This window comes from Thermobia domestica, chromosome 8, assembly GCF_964235325.1.
Source record: "Thermobia domestica chromosome 8, izTheDome1.hap1.1, whole genome shotgun sequence".
Taxonomy (NCBI): domain Eukaryota; kingdom Metazoa; phylum Arthropoda; class Insecta; order Zygentoma; family Lepismatidae; genus Thermobia; species Thermobia domestica.
In genome coordinates this window covers 70654960-70666983 of record NC_137461.1, presented here as the reverse complement: position 1 = coordinate 70666983, position 12024 = coordinate 70654960, and the positions used below count along the sequence as shown (strand labels likewise).

Sequence of the window (12024 nt, the reverse complement as noted above, 5' to 3'; positions counted from 1 at the left end):
CCATGCCCCCCTAAATGACGCCCCTGGTATATATATGGGTAACTCTATGGCCTATGATTTTGGCACTTTTCTTTGAACCATAGATGCCTGCATCACACTTGTGTGTTCCAACAGACCGCGACCACAGGCCTGATAGTGTATCCATACGCTTTCTTAACAGTGTTACTGTTGTGTAACATTGATGACTTACAGTACTTGATATCACTACACCCCGAATATGGCGACTATTAACATTAACTATATGACTTCTACACAGTTGTAATAGAAATGTAAGACTGAGAAGCCAGACAGTGTGCGTACCTAGAGGCGGGTGTCCGGGGGCAGACCACCCGAACATCATCTCACCTCAACTGCTTGAAAACGCTCACTTTTTTTCTTGCATTATGTTATACTTGTCATGTAGTTCAAACTGAGCAAGAGAAAAATATATCGCAGTCTTCACATTTTCGAGATATGCGCATGCGAACAATTATTTGCGCATTAAGTGCAGGTGCAGACAATTCGTTTTAAAGCTATCATGTATCTACTATGGCTTGCAAAGTTTGCTTGTTTTCCGTGGAGCAGTTCCCAAGATATCACGACAAATGTCGTCTTTAATGAATCGACTGTATCTCAGAAACTACAGCTTTTTCGACAAATTCCTGCTAGTTACATTAGTTTTGCAAAGTGACCTATTAGTCTACCAAGTTTCATCAAAATCGGTTGTTGTGGCCCAGACACCTTACGGATGTCACAGGCCCTTTAAAATGGTGCGGTTATCTTTTTTTTTTTTTTTTTTTGTCTTTGTTAAATAGTTTTCAAAGTACAGAATAGTGTATAAAAATATTTTAATACACGGTATACCATAACCAATAAAGAAGTGAATTTGTTAAAATTAACTCTTTCAAGTGTACGCATTCTACTGTATTGTATTCTCAAATAAATGAATTAATGGTGCAATCTCCGTGAAGGGTAAATAAACGTAGTGTTGACACTGTCACTTCTTCATTACTTCGTGTAATTGTATATCATCATGACTTATGAGAAGCTGTAATTCACGCTTGAATAGCCTCTGATTCGTCTTCTGTAGGGAAATAGGTAAATTTAAAATCTTGAGATTCTGTGTGTTATTTGTCGCTCTACATGCAGACTATATTTTACATTACTCATTAGAGAAAGGACTGATAGATAAGCAAAATAATACTTAAAAAGTAAAAGTTTGACACAAAGTGTACTAACATACTGGATCTCCTCTCACATGATTTGTTGACTAAAAGATTTCTTTTTTCAGTATTGCCTACAAACATGCAATTTCAATAACAGTAGTTAGGCAGTTGTATTTAACATACCCTCCCTCTTCCTAGGATTCTTCAAATAATCCTGAGTATGTTTTATGGGTAACAATTTAAACATGGCTTTATTGACACTGATAACACTGTAATAATCAACCTGCAAATCATAAATGCAATGAACACACCCCTGACGCGTATGCAACCATTCATACATCGTGTATTGTTGGTTGTATAACTTTTAGCAGAAACTACAGTAAGTTCATTTTTTTTTTTTTTTTAAACTGATTTAAATAAATGGTTTTGTTTGACCTTCCCTGCCCCTTACTTTCGGGCCAATGTCGTATGTCCTAATTATGAGATGCAGTCGCGCGTCAATGTTGTTTCTGAATTCATTACCCTTGCAAACCAATCACAAATCAAACAACTTCTGCTGCCGCTGTCGCAAGTACGCGCAACGATATCAGGATTGAAGATCGATCTTCATCCATGAAGAACTGAGCATTCGTGGTCCAGTGAATACGCCACCCCATTTTCCTAAAACTTGAGAAAAGTTCTAGATTCGCGATGACACGAGTTAATATAAAAGAAAAGAATGGCTCACAACGCAAAATGAGTATCCAATGTAAAGCCTCGCGTAACGTAACATTCTTACCAAAATTACACCTGTAAATACTAGACAATGATCATGAAACAAAGTTGTCAGGAATATATTCTGATTAATCCAGAACGTTTGATATTTATAATCCTGTTTCCCAGCCATTATGAAAATACAGGAAACAGGGAAACAATAGCGAATACATGCAGTGAAACACTAGTTACAAACATAGCTTACTCACGAAGTATAAAAGAACCTTGTACATGCATTAAATTACATACATAAATTTAACTGAGAGTTTCTTTCTGTTTGCTTAATTTCGGTTTTGGCTTAAGTCTAGAGGTGTCTCTTCAGTTTCAAACCTACCTAAAAGCAGTTAAAACATTAAAAATTGTTTGGTTAGTTTCGACTAGGTTAGATTACCCGGTAAGACTTTAGTAAGACTAGAACACTGATTCGAACAGGTTCTCATAGAAACTTCACTTATCACTTAAATTCAGTAATCCGTGGTTCTCATAAAAATTTAGGACTTACGATTTAGATTTCTGGACTTGCGACACCTATGCACATAGATTCTCTTCATTGCTCATATAATTCTGTAATGCGGAAATATCACATTCAACGCACCGATTCGCCATCCTATACGACTACCATGCTGCCGAATCATCGAAACCTTATGCGTCTTGCAAATAGTAACGACTTCTACATATCTTTTCTCGTATTAAACATAACTTTACTGCCAAATTTACACACCCAAAACATCACATAAGAACTCGTACTAATCATTATTAGCTCCTTCGTGGCTAAGCGGTTAGCGTACGCGCCTTTGGTGTGGGAGACCCGGGTTCGATTCCCGGTGGAAGCTCATGTGGTTCGGATTCCACGTTAATCAGTAGATCCCGTCTCATATAGTCTCGCTGCTGAAAGGGACCTCAAAATCAACTCAACTCCAAATCATCATTTCTTACCCGATTTCTCCTGTAAATTTTCCTGATTTTTATAAAAAAAAAAAAAAAAAAAAACGGAGGGGCAACTCTAAACTTAACCCTCGTTTTTTTCAACCAAAACCAAGGTTCTTGTTATTGTGTATCAAAACAGTTTCCATTATTTACAGTAGTGCACTTGCCTGACTTTGGACCTCAGATTACAGTAGCGTAATTCAGTTTACGTTACATGTGTGTGTTTCATATGTCTTATAATCAGAATTATTTTGTTTAACCTTTCAGGATGTCTAGCCGTAGATGGTATCCCACACACAGAGTTACGTACTAATCATTTTTATATAAATTAATTATTTTAATCATTATTTTATAATATTTATACTCTCTTGTCATTTACTTTCATCTTCATTTGTTCTATGATATTACTATCCGTATTTTATTATCGAAGTAATAATTTAATGCTCTTATTTTCTTTTAATAAATCTTACACTAATTAATTATTTTCTTCTTTTTACAGAAATCGACCGTAGCGGCAACACCGCCAGCAGAGAACTATTTTCTTTCAAAATAAACCAAATTCCACCCTAACGAATTGACATACGACATATCAGACATGTTCTTATCAGATAATAAACATAAAATCCTTTATACATAAACAGGGCCGTCGCGTGGGTTATAAGCGCCCGGAGCGAAAATCCCCAGGCACCCCCCCTCACCAGTGTGCTATGAAAAACAACCAGAGTTTATTCTGTATTTCTAGATTTAATTATGGAATGTAAGATCATAATGTAAGATAAAGTAGTTGATATTATGTCAATTTTTTAAAAGTCAATGGCTTTTATAGTTAACACACAAAAGTTAATGAAAACATGGTTTTAAATTATTGAAATAAAGTGCTATTCTTGCTTATTTTGAACTTTACACTCATCAACATAGTAATAGCATAGAATACAAATATCCATACAAATGTTAAAGTTCAATGTGTAAATGATTTCAAAAAGCAGTAATTTTCTGACTTTCCCTAAAAACCAACAAAATAAACTCTTCTTTCCTTAAGATTAACACATAAATTTTTCAGTAAATTTATCATAGTGTTGAAGTACTAAAGTAACATTTTCAGGTGACGTTTGTAATTATTTGTATTTACTACAATTCAATCTGTAAAGAAAGCCACCCTACAATTATAATTTATGTTCAAAATCAAAATGTAAACGTTTTGTTAATGTCTGTTTTGCAGGACGATGTTAACAATACGTTCTTGCAAAACATGCAGTGTAAAGATCATAACTTGAATTTTGTTGATTTGTCGTTCTGGTGCCCCCTCTGGTCGCGGCGCCCGAGGCGATCATCCTGGTCGCCCCGCCCTCGCGACGGCCCTGTACATAACTTCCAAGTACCTTCATATATCAGTTCCGGGTACATTTTTTTTTTACCTGCATATAGTCTATAAAAAATTTAATTGGAAATAACCTGAAATACTACATGTACTTATCGGATTGTAAACTTGTAACTTTGATAAAAGTTAATTTAATTATTTAACTGTTATTGTTGATAGTTCGTAATTTCGTAGTTTTAGTGGCAGAGGGATGTGGGAGTCTCCTAATCTAAAACTCTTTACAGCAGCATAGTTTTCATGTTAACTTGCTGGTTACAAAAACTATACTTTCTCTTCTAATTTTAGTGTTGCTCCGGCGTTGCAAAATCCCTCGTATTCTACCAACTCTGGAAATCTAATTACCCAAATTAACCTCAGAGTACATATATTACTTATTTACTCCGTTTAAAGTATAATTTGTTCTGTTATAGTCCTTTGTTTATTTCTGCAATTTTACTAATTCACCACACTTAGCTTTCTGGATGAAAACCGCAATCAATCATTGAAGTTTATATTTCATTTGTTTATCTGCTCAAAATATCTTGAGATACAGGCTACACAACTTGTTCCCTACATTATTTAACACTAAATACAATATCAAACGAAAAGTTTTAAACAATCAACTGATAAAATTAAACAAATAATAATATAATCAGAATTATTTCACATGTAATGCATTGCGAACAAATGGAGAACAGCGGCGCATTTAAGTACGTATGGCCGTACGCGGTTACATCAAGGACAGTTGGTCACTTTTGATATGGTTTTCGCTAATTAGAATAAGCAATTTCCAAGGAAAGTTTATATCTTTCTAATTAATCAATTATTTTAACAAAATCAAATAATTCCTGCAATGCCAGAAAAAAAATCCTAAAATATGCCGCAATTGAAATTCACCCAAGTAAAACGAGTTGCATATAACCACCGGGTAACAGGCTATTTTTAGCCAGCTTTCTCCAATAATTTAACACTCACGCAGCTCTTGTTCATCTTTTGCCAGAATATCATCCACTTTGTCTGTGATTGGTACTCACTGGGAAGAGCATTTTGGAAATACGTTTTTTCTTCTAATTTTTGTATTTGTGTTTGAAGTGCCTAAACATCCGCAGCCTACTAACAACGAACCTATAGGGTGTCACAATGGCCCATTGGTAGAGCGCTTACATCTCGTTTCAAGAGTCGGAGGTTTGATCCCAGGCGATGTGAGTTTGTGACGGACGACACTGAGAGACAGACAGAGAGGGATATATTCATATGCCAATTTAGAAAAAATGAAATGAAATCTGAGTTTTACGTCCCACGGTTATGCCGGTTAGGCTAAAGGAGACGGTGATTATGAGAAATGAATGAAATGGTGGAATGAAGAAAGTGGGAGGAAACGGGAGATCCCCGAGAAAACCCACGCAAACTGTGTTTGTCCACCACAAAATTTACTTGGCAGGAGCAGGGTTTGAACGCGAGACCCCATGCACCAGAGGTAAACGCTCTACCACTGAGCCACCGCGGCCCCTCTATGCCAATTTAGAATTGGAGAAACAAATGATCGGACAGCATATATACTATGAGGAAAATAGCGATTTTCTGAAGCATAAGGAAGTTTCTGTTTCAAATCTGTGAGAATCATACCCGCAGTTGTCAATCAAGGTGTAGAATTCCTTTTGAAGCATGAGATGATTGCATAAGATGATTTTAATATTGGGAAAATGAAGAATTAAAAAAAAAATCATAGCTTTAGAAGACGGGTTTAACACCAAGAACTCTGTTTTGAAGCGATGAACTTAACCACTCATCCACAGAGAATGCTACTGATCAATCATTTTCTTCTCACTTATCTCAACGATGTCAATACTTTCGAGGGAGGAGAAAATCGGAAATATACCGTTATTTGTATTATGAATGTTATTTATTGTAAATACTCAAACAGGCGTAGCACTGTGTCGAAAAAATCATGTTCAAGGTGCATGATAAGCGAGAAAGTTCAATGTCTGAAATACTACAAGGTCTCAGAAGTAAACAAGCTCCCCCAACAATCGTGGATCTAATCATGGTATATACCTAACCATGGTAATTTAGTACTAACCTAAATTAGTAAAGATACGAAATCTGGTCAAAGAGTATACGAGTTCGAACGGTCTAAAGCTAACATTCTAATCCACGGAAAATTTTATTTGCATGTTAGTCTCGATTTTCTACAACATCTCATTGCTGGTCTGGTGGTTAGCGCATGTCTCTTTGATACACAAGATCCTGGGTAGGGATGCGCACGAGACAAGATCTGAGACTGTCTCGTCTCGAAAATATGCTGTAAAAGTGATGTCTCGACTCGAATTTTGCCAGGAAAATTCTGTCTCGACTCGTCTCGTGCGCATCCCTAATCCTGGGTTCGATTCCTGATGGGAGTACAAAAATTTAATTTCACAATCATTCACTTTAATTAACCATCTCTCCTCTGTAGCATTTCAGAAACCATTGTAGGAAGTAAACTTTTCATTTCTCAAACTTCTACATGTTCGACTGAAAGTTTGATTCTTATCCTTCACGAAATCACAATTTTTCCCCAGAATATGGATGATGTCCGATCGTTTATTTCTCCAATTCTAACCTTCCATATATGAACGTATTCCTCTCCGCCCCCATACTTGAATCTTTCAATGTCGTCCGCAACGAACTCACCATGACCTGAGATCAAATATCCGACTTTTGGTACCAGATATAGTCGTTCTATCTATGAACAATCGTGACTCTTTACAATTTTTTTGTTAGTAGCTTGTGGAATTTTAAGCACTTAAAACAGGAAACACAGGCGCAAAAATTAATAAAACAAAGACAAAAATTAATAAATAAATAAATAGGCATACAAAACAGCCAAAATAGACAACATATATCAAAAGTACTCAAGAACTATATGAACATTTGCATGTAGTTACTGAGAAAGAAAGAAACCAAATTAACCATTCAAGAACATTCATTTCTCTCATAAGTTTGTAAATAAATGAGTCCAGGAAAATTTCTGTCTCAACGGAAGGAGTATATTACGCCACAGCAGCAAAGAGTTGACGAAGGCTGCTTTAGACAATTTGCACCTTTATCGAAATGAAATTGTAAAATGTAGCGCAGTTTTGCGGAAAGTTCATTCAACGTCTAATTCTAAGAATTCCAACACTTTTGCACATCCACTAGCTTTAACTATCAACTGTCAAATTACGTTAGGTCGGACCCGCTGCGACTGATGGACTCTAATGCTAACTCATGCGCAAAAGCCTAACTACATTTTAGACTACGTGATATATTGTTGCGGTTTTCACTAATGTAATGAACTATTTGGGTAAAATGAGTAGTTGTACTAGTCTTCTTGTTGAACTGCTAATTTAAGTTTTCTAATAATTTCTGTCCCAATTTTACATAAGGGCACACATTAAATATTGTGTGTCATTCGCTGTGTTTTTATTCGAGAAAGTAGGTCTACTGTTTCAAATACGAATAAGTATTTTCTAACAGATATCAAACATTGTAAATACATTTAACATTTTCCATATTTTTGTGTTGATTCGTACCATCTTCGTGTAAAATTAATAGTTTAAAACTTTCATATAATAGCACAAATAATAATATATTCAACAACAGAATAAACAAGAATTCGACTGAAACGACCGTGAATTTCAGCATCGTGTTTCGAGATCATGTCATGCTGGGAGAACTTTTATCGCAACCAATTCGGAAAAATTCCGAAAAAAAAAATGCCCGAGAAAGTTTTCAATTTAGAATTGAAATTAAATGAAATCTTTGAGTTTTACGTCCCACGGTTATGCCGGTTAGGCTAAAGGAGACGGCGATGATGAGAAATGAATGAAATGGTGGAATGAAGAAAGTGGGAGGAAACGGAAGAATCCCGAGAAAACCCACGAGCACGGTGTTTGTGCACCACAAAGTCCACACGGCGCGAGCTGGGATCGAACCAGGGACCCCAAGCACCGGACGTAAACTCTCTACCACTGAGCTACCGCACCTCTCAATTTAGAATTGACTTTACACACAACTGAACTCCTCATTTTGGAAATTAAGCAAAATCAGATTTCTTATCATTATACACCACATTATCGAGCGCCAAACTGATTTAACATGGGTGTAATTTGAGTTCTCTGTTATTGGGTACTAAGTGCGCTTGCTGGCCCAATGTCAAATTTAACAAATCAAAATAATTCATAAAATGAAATGAAATCTTTAGAAGTCACTTGAAATTAAATAAATTTCTAATTTTATGCCCCATGGTTAAAGGAAACGGAAGAATAAACAATTAGAAATAATTACTGGAATGAGAACTGGGGGAGACGACAAAAAAACAACTGATACGAACTGTCCACCACGAACTCGCGTAGCCGTCGGCGATCTAATCAGAGCCCCCTTATACTATGTTCTACACGGTAAAGAGGACGGATGATCAATGAAAGTGAATAATCATAGATGATCTGCTGATCTGAAGATAGTGTAAGGAAAGGGGGGGGATTACCAGAAAACCAGCTGACAGGATGTTGCTTGTAATAAATTCACATGACTTGCGATCGAACCAGTGACCTTTCTTGCACTAAATATCGAAACACTTAATAGCAAAAACCAACTATTAATTTTAAAAAAGCACTTTCAAAATTTCTGACTGTTACAAGATGAAGGTAAAGCATTAAAACATCTTTATCTCTATGAGACGGAATCTGGGCGGGGGAAAAAAAAAGCGTGTATAGAAAATAATATTTTTTTTTTTTGATCGTTTCTCCATAACTCATGCAGGGGAAATAGTAAGCTGTAAATCACCTAATAGAATCTACTACATGAATCTAATTCCATTTAATAGTTCTTTCTTTCTCTATATGCACGTATATTAAGTATATGTTCACCTCCTACTATCAAACATTGTGCAAAAAAGCCCACATATGATTTTTTCTTTCTTTTTAATGATTCAATTTCGACTTCTGTCAAAACCTCAGGATACATACATAAATGTCAGTTGTTTTCTTTGCCGTAGCAACTGCTATTCCGAGATCTGTGTTTAACTAAGACCCGCCTATCGTCCAATCAGCGACCAATATATTCAGAAGATTACAGCCAATGAGCAACAAGCTGGTAGAGAGGAGGAGGCGTCGCCTCAGAGCACCAGTTAGTGATCGGCGCTACCACCGGCGCACGTGGTTGGGATGTACTCGCTGTACCGCCCCGAGATCCTCCGTGCTTGGCTAAGAGACGTCTCGCCGACCGATATCGTTGTTAATGTCGGCGGTCGGAATTTCGCGGCGCATAAAAGCGTCATATCAGCACACAGTGGATACCTTAAGGCATTATTGGCACCGGATCCAGCTCTTACTTCGATTACCGTACCTAACGTTAGTGCTGAAGCATTTGCTCCGCTTCTTTCTTTCATGTATTCCGGATTCTTAGATTTGAGTCCCGATAACATTTATGCCGTCTTGTTGGGAGCACATCTTCTTCACATGCCACGAGCACTGGACTTCTGTCGAGCCTTCCTTGTCCATCATCAACAACGAAGAACAGCAATGGCATCGTTTTGTGCAGAAGAACGTCCAATGTTGGTGAAACCTATTCCAAGCAGAAAAATGTTTCCTATGTTGTTCGGATTCCCTCCTTGGCCGTCTTACGCACGAAGAGCACCCAGTGAAACTTTTCCCCTGCATAAACTTCTGCCAACCGCTGTTGCAGGAAAAAGCCCTTTTCGAGCTGTTGGAAATTCATCAGGGGGAGCGACTACCACGACAGAATATCAAGAAGAAAACAAACCCCGAAAGTCCCCTTCCACACCTGATCACCCACCAGAAGAAGAATGTATTCGGTCATCGCCTGGACCATCACGACATTCTCCCATTCCCATTCCCTCCACGTCAACAGCTCCTCAGTTCACTACCCACACTCCCTCAACGTCTCCATGCTCTTCGCTAACTTCTGATCGATCCGAAAGAATTCGTCAAGGAAAGCGCCAGAATTCATCCGAAAGTGTTGGAACCAACAAGAAAGTAATTATTGACGTCGCCTGCTGCGATGGACCTGTTCGCTTCCATCGTGTCCTCAACGACAATTATGGTCTAACATTGGATGACCTTTTCACAGATTCCGGGAACAAATCTGAAACTAACAGACCTAGCGACTTCGGCAGCAAATCGCCTCCAATAGCGGATGCGGCCGAAGATGATTACCATCAACAACAACACTTGCCATCAATAGCACCAAAAACCATGGGACCAGGCCTGATTAGCGGAGGAAAATCTTCAGCAGAAGAACAATCCGACAGTGACAGCCAAAGCCCCCCTACAAATCCAACAACATCCAGTAGCATCAATTCGAGTGGTGGTAGTGGGAGTTCTGGAAATGGAACTAACAGTGATCCTATATACAAGTGTCTTTATTGTAATCATACTTTCAAGAGCCATTATTGTTATCAAAAGCATACACGACGCCATATTAATCCAGTAACACTCGACTTGGTGAAGTTAGCGGACAAATTAAAAGCCGAAATAGTGAAGGAAGTCAAATTACTCGATATGAATGTGCAATATTATCCGTGTAAAACGTGCGGCTCAAAGTTTCCCAGTTATTATTTTGTACACAAGCATCGTAAACTATGTCATGCCAACGAAACCGACGGAGAAGACTCAGTTCAAGAATAATATATATACACATTCATCAGAGTTTGATTTTTTTTTTTTTTAAAAAAAAGAGAAATAATGTGTGTACAGACGAACATTCTTCCTTTCAAAACCACACAAAATACTTCGAAAAAACTGTAGTGAAAACTTTCTTTCTGGTGATTCTAACAACTGAACAATCTTGTATTATGTGTAATAGTTTGTGTGTGATCATTTTTCAAAAATTTTATTGGTAATTCCTTTTTCCTCTGTTGTGAGTGGCTTCTTTTCCTGACTTGAAGTTTTTTTTAAAAAAGTTTCATATTAATAACAGAAAGTGACGAATTATATTTTTTTTCTGTTTATTGTGATTAGGTTTTACGGTCAATTGTAAAAATTATATAGTGGTTAAAAGTGACAAATTTTAACTTATAGTTACGATAATGAAGGAATGAAGTGAGAAAAATTAAAAATATTGTAAAGCTTTCGAAATTATTTGAATCAATACAGAAAAAGTGTGTTAACGATATTTGTGCTGAGGGAATTTTTTCTGTTCGACACCAACCTTTTGTTTCGCCAATTACGTGTAGTGCAATAAAAAACAAAGAAAAGAAAAAAGGTAACTCTTCGCTGTAATTACGATTGTTGTTTGTTCCAATGTTCTCATTGATTGCATGAAAATTTTATGTAGTCAAGACAAGAATCATTACTCATTTCGCACCATGTTTTCTGACAATATTACGACACTTAGAATATTCCTATCACTCTATCTAATCTCCATATTGAAAATTCGTTCTCTTCCTGTCTCTTAACCTTCTGAATGCATAAAGTAAATTACAAAAACCACCTAAAGTAAAGTGAGAGTGAATAACTGGCACAAAATATCATTAATTTAGTAGTATACGGCCATTATTGATCATGGAAAGTTTTATTATTATTATTATTCCTCTCTTTCTTTGTTTACCTCATTAATAGAATGTATCCCCCACACACACACACACAACACGCACGCAAGCAATAACTATGTAACCCAACTGCTCTTTTATCTTATTACTTTGACTGTGACTTTCATTTGGCAATTGAAAGAAGCGTGTCGATCATACGTAAAAAGAAATAACTAATATCCTGAAGGTACTTAATATTTGCGTGTAATGAAAATGCTATTTAGAACAAAACCTACTTTGGAAAATGACTTCGAGGTAACATTAATTCAAAT

At 36.8% G+C, this 12024-nt stretch overlaps 2 protein-coding genes across 3 annotated transcripts in view; one reads left to right on the top strand and one right to left on the bottom strand.

The window, feature by feature from the left end:
* Smr (nuclear receptor corepressor smrter) overlaps window positions 1-12024 on the bottom strand; it is a 389247-nt gene that overhangs the window by 77334 nt on the left and 299889 nt on the right. The window lies entirely within an intron of this gene.
* Window positions 9326-11543, top strand: LOC145692982 (uncharacterized). The gene has a single exon (XM_081768608.1). The coding sequence runs from the start codon at window positions 9369-9371 to the stop codon at window positions 10848-10850; it is 1482 nt and encodes a 493-aa protein (XP_081624734.1). The 5' UTR covers window positions 9326-9368; the 3' UTR covers window positions 10851-11543.

Excerpts from the sequence above, each read along its gene's own strand:
- LOC145692982 (XM_081768608.1), top strand. The coding sequence starts at position 9,369 with ATGTACTCGCTGTACCGCCCCGAGATCCTCCGTGCTTGGCTAAGAGAC.